This window comes from Podarcis raffonei, chromosome 4 (assembly GCF_027172205.1).
Source record: "Podarcis raffonei isolate rPodRaf1 chromosome 4, rPodRaf1.pri, whole genome shotgun sequence".
Lineage (NCBI taxonomy): Eukaryota > Metazoa > Chordata > Lepidosauria > Squamata > Lacertidae > Podarcis > Podarcis raffonei.
This window is the reverse complement of record NC_070605.1, coordinates 9,615,833-9,639,608: the sequence shown is the minus strand read 5'-3', so window position 1 is coordinate 9,639,608 and position 23,776 is coordinate 9,615,833. Positions and strand designations below refer to the sequence as shown.

Sequence of the window (23,776 nt, the reverse complement as noted above, 5' to 3'; positions counted from 1 at the left end):
AATATCGTGGAAAAGTTCATTTACCGTATTTTTCGCTCTATAGGACGCACTTTTCCGCCTTCAAAAATGAAGGGGAAATGTGTGTGCGTCCTATGGAGCGAAGAAGCCATAGCCGCGCGTCACCTCTCCAGCTGGGAGAGGGTCGCGGAGGGCTTCTTTAGCCCTGCGCGCGCTCTCCCGGTTGGAGAGGTGACACGCGGCTATGGCAGGAGCCTCTATAGCCGCGCGTCACCTCTCCAGCCGGAGAGCGCGCGCGGGGCTAAAGAAGCCGTAGCCCCGCGACCCTCTCCCAGCTGGAGAGGTGACGCGTGACTATGGCAGCAGCCTCTCCGCTGCGAGCCTTTCCGCTTCTCCCCAACCTGCTCTTTGGGGCTGGTGGTGGGCTTCCCCCCGCCAGCCCCAAGGAGCAGGCCGAAAGGAACCTGAAGCCTGGAGAGGAGAGGGGTCGCTGCACACCCACCCCTCTCCAGGCTTCTGAGGTAGCCACCTGAAGGCGACTGAACGGCACCTTGTTTTAGAGGGGGGAAAGAAAAGGGGGAAATTCTCCCCCTCTCTGCACAACGCCTCCTGCCGCTTCGCGGAAGGGGCGCTGGGCAGAGAGGGGGAGATTTTTTTCCTCTTGTTTTCCCCCCCTCTAAAACAAGGTGCGTCCTATTGTCCGGTGCGTCCAATGGTGCGAAAAATACGGTATTTCAGTAATTCAACTTAAAAGCTGGAATTGTGATGATCATGGCATACAGCTGATAGCATCCATGCCACACCGCATTGAGGCAGTGATTGATGCAAAAGGGGCCAAACCAAGTACTGAGTGCATATGCATGCTTCTACTTCTCAGAGGTCCAATATTGCTCTATTTGCAGTCCTTGTTTTGCTGATTTCATTTAATATTCTAATTTTCTGAGATTGTTAATTTGGGGTTTTCATCAGCTGTACACCATGATCATCACAATGACAAAAAAGAAAGGCTTGGCATATCTCACTTTGCATGTCATGAGTCTATCTCATATATTAGTTTCACCCTTGAAGTTGAATTACTGAGATAAATGAATATTCTAATTCGCCCCGACGCTGGAGAGCATGTCCGCCAGCGCGTTTTCCTGCTTGATCACTGCCACCACGCTGGAGATCAGTGCGGTGGCAGAGGCAGAGTACATTTTCCACCACCCTCTCCCCTGTTTTGGAGTTGCTGGGGGGGGCGCCAGATGGATCTTTGCACCACGGCGCCGGATATGCATAAGATGGCCCTGCTCCCTCTTGCCGCCATTGAGAAAGCAGGAAGATCAAAGCCATTCCATGTTCAGGCTTGTAAAATATTTCCAGTTAACATCTCCCTTCTTCGTGCTTGGAGCTTTTCTTGGTCTGCACAGCACCCCACCTGCAGATCAGGATCAGGAAACCTCAAAACGCATTGAAATCGGCCCTCTAGGGCTCTCTATGTGGCCCCCAGAACCCTCGCAAGCCCTGCTTCTCCCCCCAAGCACCCTTGCCCGTCTTCAATGTGTCCTTGGAATGTACCGTATTTTTCGCTCTATAGGACGCACCCGACCATAGGACGCACCTAGTTTTAGAGGGGGGGGACAAGAAAAAAAATTATCTCCCTCTCTGCTCAGCGCCCCTTCCATTTCTCCTCCCGCTTCGCTGAAGGGGCGCTGTGCAGAGAGGGAAAGCTGTGCAGCGCCTTTCCAGCGAAGTGAAGCCAGGAGAGGAAGAGGGATCGGTGCACACCGACCCCTCTCGCTCTCCAGGCTTCAGCGGGAGTGCTCCCGCTGCGCTTCGGAGGCTTCGCGTTGCTTTCACTGAAGCCATGGAGCCTGCATTTGCTCCATAAGACGCACACACATTTCCCCTTAATTTTTGGAGGGGGGAAAGTGCGTCTTATAGAACGAAAATCTCTCATTTTACTTTCTTGGGCTCCATGATCACTGCAGGTGGTGACAGCAGTCACGAAATTAAAAGACCCCTGCTCCTTGGGAGAAAGGCGATGACAAACCTAGACAGCATCCTAAAAAGCAGAGACATCACCTTGCCAACAAAGGTCCGAATAGTTAAAGCCATGGTTTTCCCAGTAGTGATGTATGGAAGTGAGAGCTGGACCATAAAGAAGGCTGATCGCCAAAGAATGGATGCTTTTGAATTATGGTGCTGGAGGAGACTCTTGAGAGTCCCATGGACTGCAAGAAGATCAAACGCATCCATTCTGAAGGAAATCAGCCCTGAGTGCTCACTGGAAGGACAGATCCTGAAGCTGAGGCTCCAAGACTTTGGCCACCTCAGGAGAAGAGAAGACTCCCTGGAAAAGACCCTGATGTTGGGAAAGATGGAGGGCACAAGGAGAAGGGGACGACAGAGGACAGTGTTCTCGAAGCTACGAACATGAGTTTGAACAAACTGTGGGAGGCAGTGGAAGACAGGAGGGCCTGGCATGCTCTGGTCCATGGGGTCATGAAGAGTCGGACACGACTAAACGACTAAACAACAACAATAGAGCGAAAAATATGGTATTTCCTCCCCACTTTTGCTTCTGGCTCCGCCACCAGTCACATGGCCCTTGGATCGTTGTCTAGATGGGCAATGCAGCCCTCAGATTTCAGGCTGGACACCTTCCCAGGGCCCGGAAGATTTCAAACCCATAAAAATACGGATAATAACCACGCTTTGCCAAGGCGTCACAACATACATCTTTAAATAAGTTCAGCTAACAATCGCTGCACGGAGGAGAGGAGAGACAGTGGGGTTCCTTCCGTCACATGACCCAGCACGACGTTGGACTACAACTCCCATCAGCTGTAGCCATGCATGGTCCTGGATGATGGGACTTGTAGTCCGGCAACACCTTTGAAGGCTATCTTCTAGTGGGTCCCATCGCCAGATCGCTCCTCGCAAACATGCCGAATCCTGCCCCACCCGCCCCCAATCCCATGATAGGCAAGAAAAGGGGTCACAAAAAGGGGGAATATTTACAACAACGACAAAAAAAATCAAAGAAACCCAGTCCAGCTTCAGTTTCCAGAGAGGCGCCAGGCCACCCTAACGAAGTCCGTTGCATTAAGAGTCCCAGGCAGTCCACGCAAGGACCAAAGAATCGGCGGAAGGTTCCGGAGCCCCCCAAGCACTCCTCCGCTGCCCCCTCAGTTGATACGAAGCTTCACTTCTTGGTGGTCCAGGGGGGTGACGACTTCGTTGGCGTAGCCGTTCTCCGAGCACAGCGAAAGCTCGTCCGTCGTCTCGATGCCGCTGTTGATCTCTGAGGAGGAAAGAGAACGTGCGGGGTGTTAGAATGGGGTAACTGTGTCCCTGAAGGACCAGGGGCGCAGGCCGGGAATCATTTTGGACTCACAGCTGTCAATGGAGGCACAGGTCAAATCTGTGCCCAGTGCAGCTGTTTACCAGCTCCATCTGGTACGCAGGCTGAGACCCTATCTGCCCGCAGACTGTCTCGCTAGAGTGGTGCATGCTCTGGTTATCTCCCGCTTGGACTACTGCAATGCGCTCTACGTGGGGCTACCTTTGAAGATGACCCGGAAACTACAACTAAACCAGATTGTGGCAGCTAGACTGGGGACTGGGAGCGGCCGCCAAGACCACATAACACCGGTCTTGAAAGACCTACATTGGCTCCCAGTACGTTTCCGAGCACGATTCAAAGTGTTGGTGCTGACCTTGAAAGCCCTAAACGGCCTCAGTCCAGTATACCTGAAGGAGCGTCTCTACCCCCATCATTCTACCAGGACACTGAGGTCCAGCGCCGAGGGCCTTCTGGCGGTTCCCTCACTGCGAGAAGCCAAGTTACAGGGAACCAGGCAGAGGGCCTTCTCGGTAGTGGCGCCCTCCCTGTGGAATGCCCTCCCACCAGATGTCAAAGAGAACAACAACTACCAGACTTTTAGAAGACATCTGAAGGCAGCCCTGTTTAGGGAAGCTTTTAATGTTTGATGTATCACAGTATTTTAATATTTTTTTTGGAAGCCGCACAGAGTGGCTAGGGAAGCCCAGCCAGATGGGCGGGGTATAAATTATTATTATTACATATTGTAATATTACATATTGTCTTAGACTCTGTGAAAGGATTCTGTGGAACTGTAACAACCCTTCATGTGGATTATTGGACTCTTTGAAGAGACAGGTGGAACAGACACTAATAATAATAATAAATTTTATTTATACCACGCCCTTCCCAGCCAAGACCAGGCTCAGGGTGGCTAACACCAAATATAAAAACAACTGATTGAAATACAGCTTAAAAAACAAGATTAAAATACATTAAAAAATTAAAATGCAACCTAATTTCATTGAAAACTAAATCAAAAACTTTTGGGGGGATAAAAACGTCAAGTCATCGCCATGGCTAACTATCAAGACTGGTCCTACATGGGCCGGAAAAAGCCAGGGAAGTCCCCAAATAGGAGTTCCAACACAGAAGGAGAAAAGAAAAAAGAAAGTGGGGGAGGGAATCAAATTGATGTATAAAAACTTATACATGTATGGACCTTATGCATGAACCGACTAGAGAATGAACTGATCCACTGGGTCTTCTGCTTTTTTCGTTGATCTTTATGAGACTTCCGCTGAAATCTACAATTTGATACAATGAATAGTATGCCCTATTTATTCAAAAGTACATTACCATTTAAAGCAGCGACTCTGCAAAACCTTGGGCTGGGTCTGTAATGTTTAAGAAAGACTTAACCTTGGCCGCATGACAATGAATTTGTGGCGAGATTCGAATTGAAGACCCGAAGAAGAGTAAGACGCCCACAGGAAGTTACTTCTCTGCCACAGATCAAGTTATAGCTGCGTGGAATCCAGCCTCGAACTGCCTCACCTGAGAAGATAAGTTTCTCCTTCATGATGTTGACATCCCGGCTGGACCTTCGGACGGCGGCGCTGAGCATGATCTGTTCAGGGTTGTAGCTGCGGATACTGCCCATTCGCCACCTGAAACGGACAAGGAGAATGTCGGGAACCGAACTTTTCATGCGCCTGACCAGGTTTCCAGGCAAGGAGCTCACAATCCATGGGCCCTCAAACTCATGAGGAAGCGACTCTGCGCTATTCTCCTAGCACAGTGACAGAAAACTCGTTTTCCTTCTGTTTTGAAACTCTGCAACCCGGCCTGACTGTCTCAGGGGCGGTTCACAGAATAAAACACAGAATAAAAACAAGTAAATATAAAAACAGAAAGACAACAGTCTCCCCATCTTCTCACAGAGACATTTAAAAGCCTACAGAATATGAATCAACCCAAGGGCTGGTTGAAGAGGAATGTTTTCGTCTGGTGCCTAAAAAACACCGTATTTTTCGCTCCATAAGACGCACCTGACCGTAACACGCACCTAGTTTTTAGAGGAGGAAAACAAGAAAAAAATATATTCTGAACGAAACAGTGGATGTATGATTTTTGTGGTTCATGCTGTGGCCACAGACATGATATGTGATTTGACGGTGAGTTTGGGGTGGCCCAATGCAAAAATCCTGAGGATCCATGTGGATCCGTGCTTTGTAACCACGTTTTTGCGCGTTTGCGGCCCCACAAAACAGTGGCTGTGTGACTTTTTTGGTGCAGGCTGTAGCCATGGACATGCTATGTGATCTGATGGTGAATTTGGGGTGACCCAATGCAAAAATGCTGAGGATCCATGGGCTTTTACCTCCCCTCTCCCAGGCAGCCTCCTTTATCTCTAGCGTCCCTTATCTCCCTCCCGATCGCTTGCTGATCAACTGCTTCCTTTCAACACTCCCTTCCCTCTTGTTTGCCTTAGTGTCTTTTCCTTAGCTGGAGCAGTTTTTTGCTCCTCCTTTTCTTCTAATTTCTCTCCTGATTGCTTTAGTCTTCCTGTTTCCCCCCTTTGCAAGTTTGCAAGCCCTGCCAGGCAGCCTCCTTTATCTCTAGCATCCCTTATCTCTCTCCCCGATCAGCAAACGATCAGCGGCTTTGTTTCAACACCCCCTTCCCTCTTTCTAAAAAAAAATAAAAAAGCACGATCTGCTTTTTGCCCCTGGGCAATTCGGCTCCAGGGACCACGCGTTCGCTTCATAAGACAGACAGACATTTCCCCTTTCTTTTTAGGAGGAAAAAAGTGTGTCTTATGGAGTGAAAAATACGGTATGTAATGAAGGCACCGGGCGAACATTCCACAAGCAGGGAGCTGATAAATAATAATGCAATAAAAATAAGATAATAACGTGATGAAATCCAAAACAACAACCATTCATAGCACATTTATTGAAAAACCAATTAAAGCTATTTAGTTTAATTGATCCAGCAAAACTGATGAACTTCCCCGCCGTTAAAGAGCGCAGGATTGCCATGCATCAAGGACAGCCTTTCTGCATAGGAACTGACCCAGACCCTGAAATCATCCTTTCGGGTCCTTCTTCATGTGCCCCCTATATGAGGGGTGCAGAGGGTGGCAACATGAGAACGGGCCTTTTCTGCTGAGCCGAGCACAGATTCAGTGGCTGGCTCCTCTCAAATTGGAGCGGGGGTGAGTTAGCGGGAGGGGGCCGCAATTCTGAATTTATTGTTACTCACGTTTTATACTGTATTTATACTGTATTTTATGCTGTTTTTTGTTGCATCAATTAAGTGTTTTAAATTTGTTGTTAGCCACCCTGAGCCTGGTTTTTTGAACCAGGAAGGGTGGGGTATAAATAAAAAATTATTATGATTTATTAACATGCTTTCAATGGAAAGATGAGAAAGGACTGGAGGTTAGCAAAAGGATTGCAAAAGGAGGCAGCTGCTCAGTGACCAACACCCGCCCCCCTCCAGCAAAGGAAAAAAAAAAAAGGTGCACTGAGCAGGATTCGATCTCAGGTCTACTGGGAGAGGTGATGCTAAGCAAAACAGGCACAGGCAACTTAAACCAACCAAGGGGAACAGGAGTCGGAGCGAGTCTGAATTTTCCAGTTAATCATTTCTGGCTCTTTTGAGTCTAGACACAAAGCGCGAGAGCCGTGGGATTCTCACGTTACCACTTAAAGCAGCGACTTTGCAAAAGCTTGGGCCGGATCTGCGATGTTTAAAAAAACGATTCGTTTATTTATTTATTTTAAATTAAGCCATCTAAAAAAGGTGACCCTGATTGATTGATTGATCAATCAGATTGTGTGTGTGTGTGTGTGTGTGTGCGTGCATGCATGTGCGCACACATGCACACACACATATATATTAAATCGAATTAATCAAATTAATAAAATAAAATCACACACGCATATATAAAGGGGGAGCCTCACTTAAGCTTGTGTTTGTCATCTGCACTTCTTAAAAGTGCCTCCATTATACACACACACACACACACCACACACACACACACACACAAAAGATCAAATACATACGTAAGATTAAATACGAACACCAAAACCACAAACAAAGTAGCCACACACCACCCCAATTTCGTCTTCGTTGCACCTCCTAGTGGTCATTTAATTAACCCACCTAAGACCACCAATGGATGCGATTTCGACAGGCCTGTGTGCTAACATCAGGTCTGCTGCCAAATCAATACAAAAACAGAGGAGTCTGCATTTTGCTCCATGTGCACCCAGCTTCCATCCCCACCCCAAGGGGACCCTGAAACAAAAAGGCCCTCTTGCTGGGAGAATGGGCCGCAGTGCTTCTGGAATGAGAAGCTTGCAAGCAATTTTGCATTTACAACTCCCCCTTCCAATAATAATAATAATAATAATAATAATTTGTACCCCGCCCATCTGGCTGAGTCTTCCTACATCAGGGGCAGGTAACCGGTGGCCCTCTAGATGTCAAGCTACAATTCCCATCAGCCCATGGCCAGGAATGATGGGAGTTGTGCTTCAGTAGTACAGTGGTAACTTGGTTCTCAAACGCAGAAAACCCAGAAGTAAGTTTTCCGGTTTTCGGACATTTTTCAAAAAGCCGAACGTCCGATGCTATTGTTTCCGGCGCGCCTGCACCAATCAGAAGCTGCGCCTTGGTTTTCAAACATTTCAGAAGTCAAACGGACTTCCGGAACGGATTAAGTTTGGCGCTTTTGTTTTTGCTGTTTCTTTTGCTTTTTTGTTTTTGAGGCTTTTTCGGTTCATTTGCTTTTGTGACTGTGTGGAACCCAGTTCAGCTACTGATTGGTTGATTGATTGTGTGACTGCGCAAATGGATAAAAGCCGCCCATCCAATCAACGACTATCATCAGTGCAGGCAAGAAAAAATAATAACTTTTATCATCTACAATACTGTCTTATTTATTTTATAGTACAGTGCATTGGTTAGTGCTTTCATTTTATGGATCAATGGTCTCGTTAGATAGTAAAATCCATGTTCAATTGCTGTTTTAGGGGTTGTTTTTAGAAGTCTGGAACGGATTAATCTGTTTTGCATTGCTTTCTATGGGAAAGCATGCCTTGGTTTTGGAACACTTTGGTTTTGGAACGGATTAAGTTTGAGAACCAAGGTACTACCGTATCTGGAGACCCGCAGGTTACAGATACCCTGCTCCCGACATTTTATTGTGTTTTGATTTGATTTTTAAATTTGTATAGAGCCCTATACCTGCAGGTCTCCAGGAGGTTCACAACGTAACATCACAAAATAAAAACACAGAATACATTTGGCCTGCAGCGGTCACACCCAGGGAGGTACAAAAGGCTCGCCAGTCCCCAAATTTAGCAGAAACCCAGTATGATGAAAACCACCCAGGGTTAGGTCCAAGACACACACCCTTTCCCCTTCCCGCTGCCCCAAACCATCACCGTGGTGCGCAGGCTGCTTGTGCAAAGACGCCAATTGCGCGCGCACACCCCCGCGTCAAATGCAGCCCTCGAAAAGCCAAAGGGAGTTGCTCTTCGTAAAAGGGGAGGAAAGAGAAGAGGGTCAGTAAAGGAGGAGGAGCAGGAGACGCTGAGCTGATAAAAGCACAGACGTGTGCAGAAGCAGCCGGGATGAGTGGCGGAGGAAGATGACATCAGCCAAAACGCTTCTCCTTACTTCCTGCGATCGCTGCTGTTCCCGCAAAGTCAAAGAGATAAAAAACTACAGTGGTACCTCGGGTTAAGTACTTAATTCGTTCCGGAGGTACGTTCTTAACCTGAAACTGTTCTGAACCTGAAGCACCACTTTAGCTAATGGGGCCTCCTGCTGCTGCCACGCCGCCGGAGCATGATTTCTGTTCTCATCCTGAAGCAAAGTTCTTAACCTGAAGCACTATTTCTGGGATAGCAGAGTCTGTAACCTGAAGCGTCTGTAACCTGAAACATCTGTAACCTGAGGTACCACTGTACCTAACATTCAGAAGACATCTGAAGGCAGCCCTGTTCAGGGAAGTTTTTAACGTGTGACATTTTAGTGTATTTTTGGTCTTTGTGGGAAGCTGCCCAGAGTGGCTGGGGAAACCCAGCCAGATGGGCGGGGTGCAAATAATAAATTATTATTATATTATTATAAAGTTTCCCAAGCCAAAGAAGAAGAGACCTGCAGCCTCTTCTCCCAGTGGTTGACCCGATGTCTGGGGAAACCAGGGAGCAGGATTCGAGAACAACTCTCCCCACCCACGAGATCGCCTTATGGGACACGGGTGGCGCTGTGGTCTCAACCACTGAGCCTCTTGGGCCTGCCGATCGGAAGGTCGGCGGTTCGAATCCCCACAACGGGGTGAGCTCCCGATGTTCTGCCCCAGCTCCTGCCAACCTAGCAGTTGGAAAGCAGCCAGTGCAAGTAGATAAATAGGTACCACTGCGGCGGGAACGTAAATGGCGTTTCCTTGAGCTCTGGTTTCCGTCACAGCATCCCGTTGCACCAGAAGTGGTTTTGTCATGCTGGCCGCATGACCCGGAAAGCTGTCTGTGGACAAACGCCGGCTCCCTCGGCCTGAAAGCAAGATGAGCGCCGCAACCCCATAGTCGCCTTTGACTGGACTTAATCGTCCAGGGGTCCTTTACCTTTACACCACGGCAGAATTGGCACAACCGCAGGCACCACAAACCACCAGTTCTGCATTGGTGAGAACGCATCGGTTTAGTGAACTTTGGAACTCCCTGCCTATAGATATCAAGCAGACACCTTTTCCGCACTATTTTCGTCGCCTGCTATAAACATTTTTGTTCGGACATGCCCACCCAGATTCTTAAGAAGCCGAGGCGATTTTAATCTGATTCAGTATTTTAACTTTAACAGCAGTGCTGTGCCTTTTTCTCGATTTTACGGCTTTATCTTCTTGCAACCACTTTGAGGTTTCCTTTTTTTAAAATGACCTGCGGTTTCCAGCAGCTGAGATTCAGGCGCTTTCCTGCCTCTGACCGCAGAGACAGAGTGCTGTCACCGATAATAATAATATATAATAATAATAATTTATTATTTATACCCCACCCATCTGGCTGGGCTTCCCCAGCCACTCTGGGCGGCTTCCAAAAAAATATTAAAATACTGTAATAGCCCTCTCCTCTGTGAATTTGGCTAATCCTTTTTAAAATCATGTGGGTTGATCGCTTCTTAAGCCTGCTGTGGAAGTGAGTCCCACAGTTTTAAATCTGTGCTGTAGGAAGAAGCGCTTTCTTTCATGTGTTCCCAGAAGGCTCAGCTTTGCCGGAGGGCCACAAGTTCGAGAGAGGGAGGAAAGCTTTTCTCTGCTTTCTCCGAGCCAAGCATAATTGTACAAGCTACAAAAGCGCTGCAGGCTCGCTGTGTGCCTTCAGCACATGGAAAAGCTGTACCTTGCAGAGAAAAAGGGGAAGAAGTGGGGGGGGGGAACCCCAGAAAGTTCAGAACCCATCTAGAGGTAATACATGCACAACACACAGACGTATTTTCATGTGTGCCTCTTTCTGGAGGGATCCAGTGGAACCTGCAACCTTCCCCCTTGCTCCCCCAAGCAAGGTCCCACATGGCGGATCTACACATCGCTTCAAGGCTGACTTCCAATACAGAATGCACAGTGGAGGAAAGCCGAGGCAGCGGATTCGAATCCCGCTCACGCCTACGTTCGCTTCGGTTATTCCATGAAAACACTGATAATGCACAGAAACTATATCTTTAAAAAATGAAAAGAAACCTTTGGTTTTTTAAAAAAATGGGAAAGGCAGAGACAGACCAATGAGAATGGTTCTCCGTAACACAACCAAAGGTTGCTGGAAGATGTGTGGAGGTGGAACGCTTGGGTAAACAACGAAAACAAGGAATTGGGGCTTGGCTGCAAAAATGGGTTGGGTTGGGTGGGGGGCAGGCTTCAAATGCTCACCAGAAGAGAAGAAAAATGACCTCAGGGGCCAATTGGAAAAATGAGAATGGGTTGAGGACATCAAGGTAACCTCCATTTCAGCAGAATGTGGCCGAGAAGAAAAAACTCAGCTGCTCATGGTGCAGGCACACGAGGGGTTAAAGCCACCTCCCCTCCCTTTCTGGTACCTTTCCTGATTTTTGGACTACAACTCCTATCATGCTTGATGGCCGGCGGTGCGGATGGAGGAGGCTGAGTTAAAGGCCAACCTGCACAGCCAGGGCTGGACTTAGGTTTGATGAGGCCCTAAGCTACTGAAGGCAATGGGGCCCTTTATATGTCCAGCTGTCCTTTGTCAACAACAAATGGTTGCTGTTTTTTGTGTTGAATATATGCTATATATTTATGGACCTAATAGGTATCTCAAGCCATTTGCACATGTTGCCGTGCAACCAGTCCATGCAGAATGTGGGCACCCTATATATAGAAAGGAGCAAACCAGTGATATTTTAGGGAGCAGGCAAGGCCCATGACTTACATCACAGGAGCCTACACAACACAAAACACTGTTGCTGTGTGTAGGTTTTATTTTATTTGTTTTTTTATCTTATATTTTGGAAATGGACATCCAGGTTTTTCCCCTGTCATGAGACAGAGCGTTCCACCAGGCCGGGGCCAGTGTTGAGAAGGCCCTGGGCTCTGGTTGAGGCTAATCTGACTTCCTTAGGGCCCAGGACCTCTAGGGTGTTGCTATTTATGGACTTTAAGGTCCTCCGTCGGGCAGACCAGAAATCCCCACTCGGCCAGGAGGAAGCTTGCTGGGTGCGACCTTGGGCCAGTCGCTGCCTCTCAGGCTAACCTACCTCACAGAGCCATTGTTGGGATTAAATGAGAAAAAAGGTGGAATATACGGGCTCCCTCAGAAATGGCGGTGAGCTCTCCTTCCTTGGAGGTTTTTAAGCAGAGGTTGGACGGCCATCTGTCATGGATGCTTCAGCTGAGATTCCTGCATTGCAGCGGGTTGGACTAGATGACCCCCAGAGTCCCTTCCAACTCTCTATTATTTTTATACACGCATTAAATAAACAAACAGGACACATTTCAGGGGTTGCCGGCGTCAGGGACGCTTGGAGTTTTGCAAGGCTGCCGAGTGCACTCAAATCCCAGTCCAGCGGGCAGGAAAATCCCCGCTTAGCACGTTTCGTGAGCCAGAGGGTCATTTTTTTTTTACTTTTAACTTCTAGAGGGTTTCTTCTGGAAACGACCCTGCTTTTTAACCCAATTTTGCAGCGGTGCTTTTTTTGAGGGAGGTGGGAAGGAAGGAAGGAAGGAAGGAAGGAAGGAAGGAAGGAAGGAAACGAAACAGACGAAAGGTGGGATGAGGAAGAAGGCACCAGAAATTACCTGATTATGTGATAGCTGTAAAGATGCCAAAATGCAGCAGCAGAGAGCGAGAAAGAAAGAGACAGAAAGGGAGAGAGAGAGAGAGAGAGAGAGAGAGAGAGAGAGAGAGAGAGAGAAAGGAGGAACATGCAACAAGGTCAGAGCAGTAAGAAAAATAAACCGAGGAGGAATAGGGCACCTCCTTTGAGTCCATCATTCCTCCCCAGGGAGCAAAACTACCAATGCAGTGTCAGGACAAAGGAGATTTAACTGCTGGTGTGGAAGACTCAGAATCCGTCCCATTGGGTCTCTGGGCCAACCCCCTCTCGTCCAACTAGCTGCAAAAAACTGGGAGAAGACGTTCTACCCCAGGTGAGACTGTGTCAGATACCTGCATCCCTTCAGATGTTGCTAAACTGCAACTCCCATCATCCCTGGCCACCTTGGGGTCCAAAAAACACCCGTGGGGCTTCCCCACCCCTGACCTAGGGTATCCTGAGTGGATATTGCTTGCCCAAACTTTGCTCGAAAGGGGTTGTGGGAGAGGATTCTAGTCAGCAAACTGCCCTCAGATCCTCTCTTGGAATTCGCAGCTGGAAAACAATTCTCTCTTCTCCTACCAGACGGGAGGGTGGAAAAATGGCTGCCCTCTCTTCTTTCAAAGCATCTAAGAATTTTGCCATTGTTTCCTCCTTCCCCTCACTCTGTGGAGCTTCATGATGTTACTTCTACGCTGGATTTGAAGGCTAAGGATCAGCAGCTAGAAACCCGCAGGGCCAAATCTGCCCCGCTGCTGTGGAAGGGAGAAAGCATAATTTGCGGCAACACAACCTGGCAGTGGGTTATTTTAAGGTGCCCAGATTGAGGTGCCGGCCTGCTGTTCTTTTGGGCCTTCCTGAAGTAAACCAGCAGCTGACCAGAGCCTTCATCTTGGCTTTGTATTTTTTCTCTGAGTTCTTTCTGACTACATGCCCGGGACTCCAACACAGCATCTTTTACAGGCTTACTGTGACTTCCCAGGCCTCAAGAATTACGCAGGAAAACAGCAGGGTGCCAGGCATCATGCTAACTAATCCTGTGTTATTCACAACCCCCTTGCTAAATCTTTGCTCAGCCGTGAACTCACTACAACTAATTTGGGGGACCCCTTGACCTCCATCTAAATCTCACTCCAGAGCCCAGAATGGACCATCCTGAAGGATTTATTTAGAGAGGCACGTGGTTTCGCTCCTGCCGGATCACCTCAGCAATGAAGGTGAGGCAGGTTGCAGACAGCACGTGAAATAACAACAATTAAAATCCCAGCATGTAGAAAACTGGTGTGCCAGGGAGTGGGCTAAGAAGCCTGACGTGCTAGCTTTCTACATGTGGGGGAAATTCAGAAACGAGGGCCTTTCCAAACAAAACATCTTAGAGGCGGTGCATGCCAACTCCCTCCCTCAACGTTTTCGGGTGGCGTCTTGGTTACAGATGTGGTGTGCCCACTTCCTTTGTGCCCTCCGCATTCAACCCTTGCACTCTCAATGTACTTAGAGGGCTAGGGTGGCACAGGGTGGCACCTCAAAGGAGTGCCAGCCTCATTGCTCCTGCATTGTAGGAACTGGGTCAACTTCTAAAGGGTTGTTGAAAATATTCCACTGCCCTTAAAGGTGCCTTTTCAGACATGGGTTTGTTGTTGTTGTTTTGCGGGGGGCGAAGAATAACTCTGCAAAACCACTGACCGCAGCTACTTACTTCTGGAATATAAAAACTCCTACGATTACGACGAACGAAACGAGGTCGGCGGTTATCCAGATTAGATAGTATTCGTCCGGAGACTGGAAGAGGAAAAAAGCGGAGACAAGGATGCAGTCGGCTTAGTGCAATAATTAAAATAATAGTTTCTCTCTCTCAATGTGGGGATGCAGAGTTCTGGTTTCAGATATATTTGAGACATTTATTAGCAGGCAATGAAGCCCGTTCTCTCAGTGACGTAAGAAAACAGATAAGATAATGGCAGCATGGCAGCAATATAAACACATACAAACGGGGTGCAATAACATAAATAGGGGCAAAAATTAAAAATGCATAAAACTCTCTCATCGGAGAGCTTTCTTCCTCCCACTGGTGGCTTTCAAATGTTTCCACTACAATACTCATCTGTATTTGGCTAACTGACCCCTGTAAGTGTAAGGGAACTTTAACAACCTGGTAGTTAAAACGAAAAGCCTTCTTTTGCGTCCAGGGCAGGCTGTTCGTTTTAACTGTCCTTTTGAAGGTCCAGGTGTGCAGCCTGGGAGTCATTTTGGACTCACATCTGTCTATGGAGGCGCAGGTCAATTCTGTGTCCAGGGCAGATGTTTACCAGTTCCATCTGGTACGCAGGATGAGACCCTACCTGCCCACGGACTGTCTCGCCAGAGTGGTGCACGCTCTGGTTATCTCCCGCTTGGACTACTGCAATGCACTCTACGTGGGGCTACCTTTGAAGGCGACCCGGAAACTACAACTAATCCAGAATGCGGCAGCTAGACTGGTGACTGGGAGCGGCCGCCGAGACCACATAACACTGGTCCTGAAAGACCTACCTTGGCTCCCAGTATGTTTCCGAGCACAATTCAAAGTGTTGGTGCTGACCTTGAAAGCCCTCAATGGCCTCAACTCAGGATACCTGAAGGAGCGTCTCCACCCCCATCGTTCTACCCAGACACTGAGGTCCATCTCTGAGGGCCTTCTGGCGGTTCCCTCCCTGTGATAAGTGAAGTTACAGGGAACCAGGCAGAGGGCCTTCTCGGTGGTGGCGCCCGCCCTGTGGAACGCCCTCCCATCAGATGTCAAGGAAATAAACAACTATCTGACTTTTAGAAGACATCTGAAGGCAGCTCTGCTTAGGGAAGTTTTTAATGTTTGATGTTTTATTCTGTTTATAATCTGTTGGGAGCTGCCCAGAGTGGCTGGGGAAACCCAACCAGATGGGTGGGGTATAAATAAATTACTACTACTACTACTACTACTATTATTATTATTATTATTATTATTATTATTATTATTATTATTATTATTATTATTCCTTCTCTTACAGTAGTGAAGCAGCTTCGAAAACCATGTCCTTAATTCACAGCTCTAAAACAAAAGGTTGGGGGGCTTACACCATGGAATCTACACCCCAAGAGGTCTTCTATGGCTCCCAAGATCCTTCAAAATTCATTTTTAAAACAGGAAACTTTCTCAAATTTAACTGAGGGCTTATATGGGCTGCCTGACACCATGAAGCCAAAGTAAATTGCGGCCCTCAAGTCCCCCCAAAATATTTCCATATCTATATCTATTGATCAGTCAATAGATATGATCATTCCCAATGGCTTCCTGCTGCGTTGCCAAAAGGTTTCCATGACCCCCCTACCCAATATTTGCTTTTTCAAAAAAGGACCATGTTCAGTTTTACACTTTGACCATGTCTACTTTGACACTCAGGCGTCAGAGTATTGGCCACAGGTCAAGTCAGCTTTTGGTCAGGAGAACCACTCCGATCCAAAGCTTTAGTTTATTAATCTACCAAACTAAGCAATAAGACTGGGGCTCAAATAAATGCCTGCACATGAATTAAGAGTAAGCGCTTTCGCGACCACTAGGTGCCGCCCTGGGCCACTAAACTGGTAGCTGCAGCAGCAGAAGTTGCAAGCACTGTCAATTTGCTTTTCCCCTTTAATCAACGAATGGATTTGACCCGAGTAGAGGTTTATCCCCTTTCTCTTTCAGTAATAAGAAAGATAATCTTGTGCATGTGTGTCGGAGCAAGAAGATAACCCCAGGTAAGCCCTGTATGAACCACAGCCTCCTCTATGATGTTTCGAGGCCCATTCAAAGTGCTGATTTTTACCTATAAAGCCTTATGCGGCTCAGGACCCCAATATAAGATTACCAGATGTCCCTGGTTCCCGGGGACAGTCCCTGGATTCACCAATCTGCCCCCGGACAAAATCTGTCCCCGGATTTTAATTAATGTCCCCGGATTTATGCCTGGGGACTTCCGGCGAGGCAACAAGGCGGGGGCCATGGCAGCGAGCAGCACCGGAGGTCCCGGCCATGTCAAAGTTCCAGCCAGCCAATCTGCTGGCTGGGGGGGGGGGGCTATTTAAACCGAGCGTGAGCCAGAGAGTTTCCTTATGGCTCGCTTCCTCGATCAACGCTCGCCCCGAAATCGCGCAGAGCCGCCTGCAGCAGAAGAGCCCGCTGCGGGCTCTGCACACCCGAAGTGGGAGGCGAGTGGGGCGCTGAGGCGGTAAAGAAGAGGAGGAAAAGCCTAGAAAAGAGCTGTGCTGTGTTGCGAGACAGAAAGAGAGAGACGTAGCCTTGTGCGTGTGTTTTAATGCATGTTTTCCCAAGACCAGCAAGCGCCTTTACTCAATGTCCCCCCCACCTCTTTTGGGGGGGGGCATTTGTGTGTTTGTAGATGGGTTTCGCCGCCTGCCTTGTGTCGAGGTGCACACCCCCTTAAAAAGGTCAAGAACTCTGGGCAACCCTTTCCTAAAATAATAAAGCATGATTTTTTTTTAAAAAAAGGGTCCCCGGATTCCTTGAAAAAAATCTGGTAACCATACCCCAATACCTCAAAGACTCTTATGGGTCCTGCCCATAAGAACCAGCCCAGACCCTGAGATAATGCTCTGAGGCCCTTCTCCCTGAGCCCCTCCATGGCAAGTCCAGCAGGTGGCAACATGAGAACAGGGCCTTTTCAACGTTGGCTCCCCATTTGTGGGATGCCCTTTCCGCCAGGGAAGCTCGCTTGGTGCTCTCTAGTCTAGCTTAAGGCACCAGGCAAAACCTTTCCTTTTTACTGAAGCTGTTGGCCCTACGTTTGAAGTGGGTGGCAGGTATTGGTTTGGTTCTTGTTTTCAATGTGTATTTTGTCTGGGGGGTTTTGAAACTTGCATTTCTGTGTTGTGAACCACCCTGAGATCTACAGACGGAGGTCAGTATACAAGTTTAATAAATAATAAAAACAATAAGAAGTATTTGTGGCCTCTTTGGGTGGCGGAAGGATCTGCAAAAGCATCGCTGCCTCTGACTGTGGAGCCAGAGCCTAGCCATACCAGTTAGAAGCCACCAAGAGCCCATTTCGGACTGTCCCGCCAGAGTGGTGCATGCTCTAGCTATCTCCCACTTGGACTACTGCCATGCGCTCTATGTGGGGCTACCTTTGAAGGTGACCCGGAAACTACAACTAATCCAGAATGCAGCAGCTAGATGGGTGACTGGGAGCGGCCACCGAGACCACATAACACCATTCTTGAAAGACCTACATTGCCTCCCAGTACATTTCCGAACACAATTCAAAGTGTTGGTGCTGACCCTGAAAGCCCTAAACAGCCTCGGCCCAGTAGACCTGAAGGAGCATCTCCACTCCCATCATTCGGCCCGGACACTGAGGTCCAGCTCCGAGGGCCTTCTGCGGTTCCCTCACTGCGAAAAGTGAAGGGAAGCAGGCAGAGGGCCTTCTCGGTGGTGGCACCCGCCCTGTGGAATGCCCTCCCACCAGATGTCAAAGAGAAGAACAACTACCCGACGTTTAGAAGACATCTGAGGCCAGCCCTGTTTAGGGAAGTTTTTAATGACTGATGTTTTAATGCATTTTTAATCTCTTGTTGGAAGCCGCCCAGAGTGGCTGGGGAAACCCAGCCTGATGGGTGGGGTATAAATAATTATATTACAGTGGGACCTCTGGTTACAGACGCTTCAGGTTACAGACTCGGCTAACCCAGAAATAGTACCTCGGGTTAAGAACTTTGCTTCAGGGTGAGAACAGAAATTGTGCTCCGGTGGCGCGGCAGCAGCAGGAGGCCCCATTAGCTAAAGTAGTGCTTCAGGTTAAGAACAGTTTCAGGTTAGAAATGAATTAAGTTCTTAACCCAAGGTACCACTGTATGTTATGTTATGTTATGTTATGTTATGTTATGTTATGTTATGTTGTGTTGTGTTGTGTTGTGTTGTGTTGTGTTGTGTTGTGATGTGATGTGATGTGATGTGATGTGATGTTATGTTATGTTATGTTATGTTATGTTATGTTATGTTATGTTATTTCTTCTGTCATGAATTTGTCCGATCCTCTTTCAAAGCCACCCAAGTTGGCGGCCATCCCTGCCTCTTGTGGCAGGGAGTTCCACAGTTTAACTCCGTGCTGCGTGAAAAAGGGCTTTCTTTTATCAGTCCTGGACCTTGTAGCATTCCGCTCCCTCGGATGCCCACCACCCGGCAGGCCTGTTCCAGCAGGCTGCTTCTCCTCCTGACGTCCATATGACTGGAAACCAACAGACGCAAAGCCCAAGCCCTTCTTACCATCATCCAGACTGGGGAACGCAGTCTGCTGAGAACGCGAGAGTTGTCGGAGGTGACGGACTGGACCCCGGAGCACCACAGGACAGAGTAAAGCCAAGGCTCGTTCACGACAAACAGATTGACGCTCAAGTTCGCCACGGCGTATTCCCTGTCAAGAGAGCAGAGCGGGGAGAAGGACGGGCCTTAAAAAGCGCAGAAGAATGTCAAAATGGCATTTGCTGGATCTCGTTGGGATGCTGGGTTCTGTCTGGTCCCAGATTCTGCCGTCAGAGAACCACATAGGAGAACAGAGGCCGTTTTAGGGCAGTGCCATTGGCTCGCCTGCACTGGCTGAGGTGGCACCTTTTCAAAGTCTGGTAAGCGCTTCTCCAGCTTTGGGAAGGAGGCAGGTAAAGAGAGGTGAGTCCAGTCAAAGGCGACTATGGGGTTGTGGCGATCATCTCGCTTTCAGGCCGAGGGAGCCGGCATTTGTCTACAGACAGCTTTCCGGGTCATGTGGGCAGAGACTAAACCACTTCTGGCACAATGGAACACCATGACGGAAACCAGAGTATACGGAAACGCCGTTTACCTTCCCGCTACAGTGGTACCTATTTATCTACTTGCACTGGTGTGCTTTCGAACTGCTAGGTTGGCAGGAGCTGGGAGAAAGCAATGGGAGCTCACCCCGTTGCGGGGATTCGAACTGCCGACCTTCTGATCAGCAAGCCCAAGAGGCTCAGTGGTTTAGACCACAGCGCCACAGGACGTATGAGGGCTTTGACAAGGTCCCAGGGTCCTCCCCTTCCTTCCCAAAGCTGGGCAACTGCTTACTGGGCTTTAGGAAGGAGGGTGAAGGGCTCTGAGACCTTGCAAGTGCTCTCATGCGTCCTTCCCATCAACTGCTCTGTCAATGAAGCAATGGCGCCCACGTCGCCCATTGCCCGCTCACTCACAGAGACAAGCTCATTGCAACTCTCTTCTGTTTGGAATGGGAGGGGAGAGGCTGGGTGAATGATTTTAGCATGCAATGCACTGTGGGCATGTTTAAAGGGGGGTGTTCAATACAGGAGTTACAGGTAGGTAGCCGTGTTGGTCTGCCGTAGTCAAAACAAAATAAAAAAATTCCCTCCAGTAGCACCTTAGAGAGCAATAACGAACTTAAGGTAAAGGTAAAGGGACCCCTGGCCATTAGATCCAGTCGCGGATGACTCTGGGGTTGCGGCGCTCATCTCGCTTTATTGGCCGAGGGAGCCGGCATACAGCTTCCGGGTCATGTGACCAGCATGACTAAGCCGCTTCTGGCGAACCAGAGCAGCACACGGAAACGCCATTAACCTTCCTGCCGGAGTGGTACCTATTTATCTACTTGCACTTTGTGCTTTCGAACTGCTAGGCTGGCAGGAGCAGGGACTGAGCAACGGGAGCTCACCCCGTTGCGGGGATTCGAACTTCCGACCTTCTGATCGGCAAGTCCTAGGCTCTGTGGTTTAACCCACAGCACCACCCACGTCCCACAGAATGAACTTAGTTGGTCTCTAAAGTGCTACTGGAAGGAATTTTTTGATTTGAGCAGGAAGAGCAAAGCGTCTCTCATGCACTGTGTGGGTTTTTGAGGGTCACGGCAGCCCCCACAAAGGCTGGTTCAACCCCCTGAGGGAGCAAACAAGCAAACACGACGAGGCTGAGAAGCAAACGTTTCTCATCCAGCTGCAAAACAAACGCCTTCACTTGCTCCAGATCTACATCCCCAAAATATTATTCCAGCCTGTTCCCCAATCGGCAAACCGCAACCACGCGTTGTTCTCGGAAAGTGTCCCGGCCAACGTCTGTCCAAAGATAAGACGGACGGATCAAAGGCTATTAATGGGCTGGGTTTTTTTGCGCACAAAGTAATTTCTGAAATAAAAACTGGGACCTTGGACTTCTTCACGGCTCCATGGTAACAGCAGCGGCTGCCGAAGAGATAAGGAGCGTGGCAAGTGGTTTGGAGCTTGTCTCTCAAAGGGCCCAAAGAGGATATTAGAGGCAGCCTCACAAAGCCATCCATTATGTTCCAGGCATGCAATTGTCTCCGCAGGCCCTTAGTCATCATTAGGCACCCCTGTCAAAAGGCCTTTTCCTCCGCCGCTAGCTCTGTTCAGGGCCGTAGCCGTCTCTGCTAACAAGAAGGTCAATTCTGCAATCTGCTTCACTGAGGAAAGCTTGCAGGAGTCACAAAATCATAGAACTGTAGATCTGGAAGGTACCCAAAGTTCAACCTCCTGCAGAGCATCTTGCCTTGAGGAATTTATTCTACAATTTCATTATGTTGCAAAACCCCTCCTGGTTTCCCTAGATATTTTGGTAGGAGGAACGATGAACTGTGTGGGACACTAGCACCCCACTCCTGGTCATAATTCATGTAGATTGCAGCCTTCCTTGACCTCAGAAAACCAGCACATCAGGGAGAAGCCAAATCTAGACATTACCTTCCCTGGCTACCTTTCTAGAAGCAAGGATGTCGGTTTTCGTTTCTCTTTTTTTAAAAAAATGGGAGAAACCTTCCGTCATGGAAGCTTCCCTCGGGCCGAAAGTGGTACAGTCCAGAAAGATAAGGGTGATTATGAGAACGAGACCAAAGACATGTGGAAGAGCGAAAGCCCACAGCAGACCTGATATCGTCCCTGGTGACTTTGGTGTAGCGCAGGTTCAGCTTTTGGAAGCCTCTGTCCCTCAAAGGCTGAGCCTCAGCCTTGACGCCAGAGGTCTGCTGGAAACCCGGGGCAACCTCTTGGACCAGTTGGCGGTCAGAGTCGGGCAACCACATCACCTGATGGGGCAGAAAACAAAACGAAAGGAACCCGGTAGCAGTCGCCGTTAGAAAAGAGCGTTTGAAAAGTCTATTGAAATCAGACATTATAAGTTCATCTTAGACTGGACAGTTCGCAAGTTTCTGTGGCTTTGTACAAGGTTTTGTATTTTTCTCAGAAGATTGATAAAGAATGTATAATTATTTTGGTAATTATTGTGTGTCTATGAGTCGCCAGCGTGTTGCATGAGTCGTACTACTTATTTCAGCAGCGCAGGTTGCACTTTTCTAGCGTTAGAAAAGAGCAGCCATTACCAAGAGGTCAAGGCTGCAAAAGCTTTTCAACGGTTGGCATTGCTTTTCAAAAGATTGCACTCCTCGCTCAAGGAGCAAAAACAGTTTCACAAAACCACGGCTTAAAATTGGTGCAAATATTTCACTTAAAAATTCTGGAACATTTCTGTGTTATGTAAACGTACCATTGCGTATCCGGTCACAGCAGTCTTGAGTGTGGTTTCCTGATCAGTGCAAATAGGTAAAGGTAAAGGGACCCCTGACCATTAGGTCCAGTCGTGGCCGACTCTGGGGTTGCAGTGCTCATCTCGCTTTATTGGCCGAGGGAGCCGGCGTACAGCTTCCGGGTCATGTGGCCAGCAGGACTAAGCCGCTTCTGGCGAACCAGAGCAGCGCACTGAAACGCCGTTTACCTTCTCGCCGGAGCAGTACCTATTTATCTACTTGCACTTTGACGTGCTTTCAAACTGCTAGGTTGGCAGGAGCAGGGACCGAGCAACGGGAGCTCACCCCGTTGCGGGGTTCGAACAGCCGACCTTCTGATCAGCAAGTCCTAGGCTCTGTGGTTTAATCCACAGCGCCACCCGCGTCCGATCAGTGCAAATAAAAGACCAGATGATTCTTAGCAATGGGAAATAATTTCAGGTTGGAGAGAGAGAGAGAGAGAGAGAGAGAGAGAGAGAGAGAAAAGATCAGTGCAAATACTTTATCTTTTTTTCCCTCTCTCTCTCTCCAACCTGAAATTATTTCCCATTGCTAAGAATCATCTCGTCTTTTCAGTCCAAAGGTGCATCTAGAGAGCCTTCGCTGTACAATTATAGCCAGATGCTGAAGACTCGCCTCCTCTGTCCTTTGGCAGTGAAGGGGTTTCGTTTTGTGGTGTATGTAACTCTCCTGATTTTATCTTTACAACAACCCTGCGAGGTGTGTTAGGCAGAGAGGGAGCGTGTCGGGCACCGGGCGTCCCAATCTGCCAATTTGGAAGGGTATAAATTCAGCCCCTTCACTGCCAAAGGACAGAGGAGGCGAGTGGTGTATGTAGCTCACGGTGGTGTATGTAGCTCTCCTGATTTTATCTTTACAACAACCCTGCGAGGTGTGTTAGGCAGAGAGGGAGCGTGTCGGGCACCGGGCGTCCCAATCTGCCAATTTGGAAGGGTACATACACCACCGTGAGCTCATTGGAGGGATGCCAATCTAATGTAATGCAATGTAACAAAATAATAAGATGTCGTTGTGGATAGAACCTGCGTCTTCAACAGGCAGCATTAAACCAAGCTAGAAGCACAAACGCTGCCTCCAAAAGGTTATTTTTGGGGGTGGATGAACAGAAAAGGCTGACAGGATAGAAGCAGGCAGCCTCCTTGAACGAGGACCCGTTGGAGCAAGACGCACGTCGGATTGGAAACTGGCTGCCGGTGTTCTTAGAAAGAACAGATGGAAACTAATTGTGGAGTCGTCCCCTAAGCTAATTGCTCCATATGTGGGTGTGTGAGATGCTTCAGGATTGAACGTGGTGAGCAACAACAACAAAACTCTCACACCCTTAACTGGAAAGGCTGTTTGGTAAAAGGTAAAGGCAAAGGACCCCTGGACAGTTAAGTCCAGCCAAAGGCAACTATGGGGTTGTGGTACTCAGGGCCAGATTGAGGTTTGACGAGGCCCTAAGCTACTGAAGGTAATGGGGAACTTTATATCTCCAGCTGTCCTTTGTCAACAACAAATTGTCGCTGTTTTTTGTGCTAAATATATACTATACAGTGGTACCTTGGGTTACAGACGCTTCAGGTTACAGGCATTTCAGGTTATAGACTCCGCTAACACAGAAATA

General features: G+C 48.4%; 1 protein-coding gene across 2 annotated transcripts in view; it reads right to left on the bottom strand.

Annotated features, from left to right (window-relative positions):
- Positions 1-2,666: 2,666 nt before the first annotated feature.
- Positions 2,667-23,776, bottom strand: part of GDPD5 (glycerophosphodiester phosphodiesterase domain containing 5) — a 176,857-nt gene continuing 155,747 nt past the window's right edge. Inside the window, exons 12-17 of one of the 2 annotated variants that reach the window (XM_053385395.1) lie at positions 21,515-21,672; positions 18,882-19,029; positions 14,301-14,383; positions 12,588-12,602; positions 4,823-4,935; positions 2,667-3,244 (exon numbers count right to left, since the gene is read on the bottom strand). In XM_053385395.1, the coding sequence (XP_053241370.1) occupies positions 3,129-3,244; positions 4,823-4,935; positions 12,588-12,602; positions 14,301-14,383; positions 18,882-19,029; positions 21,515-21,672 (633 nt within the window). In that variant the 3' untranslated portion in view covers positions 2,667-3,128. The remainder of the gene's footprint in view (positions 3,245-4,822; positions 4,936-12,587; positions 12,603-14,300; positions 14,384-18,881; positions 19,030-21,514; positions 21,673-23,776) is intronic. The other variant, XM_053385396.1, reaches the window with a different exon arrangement.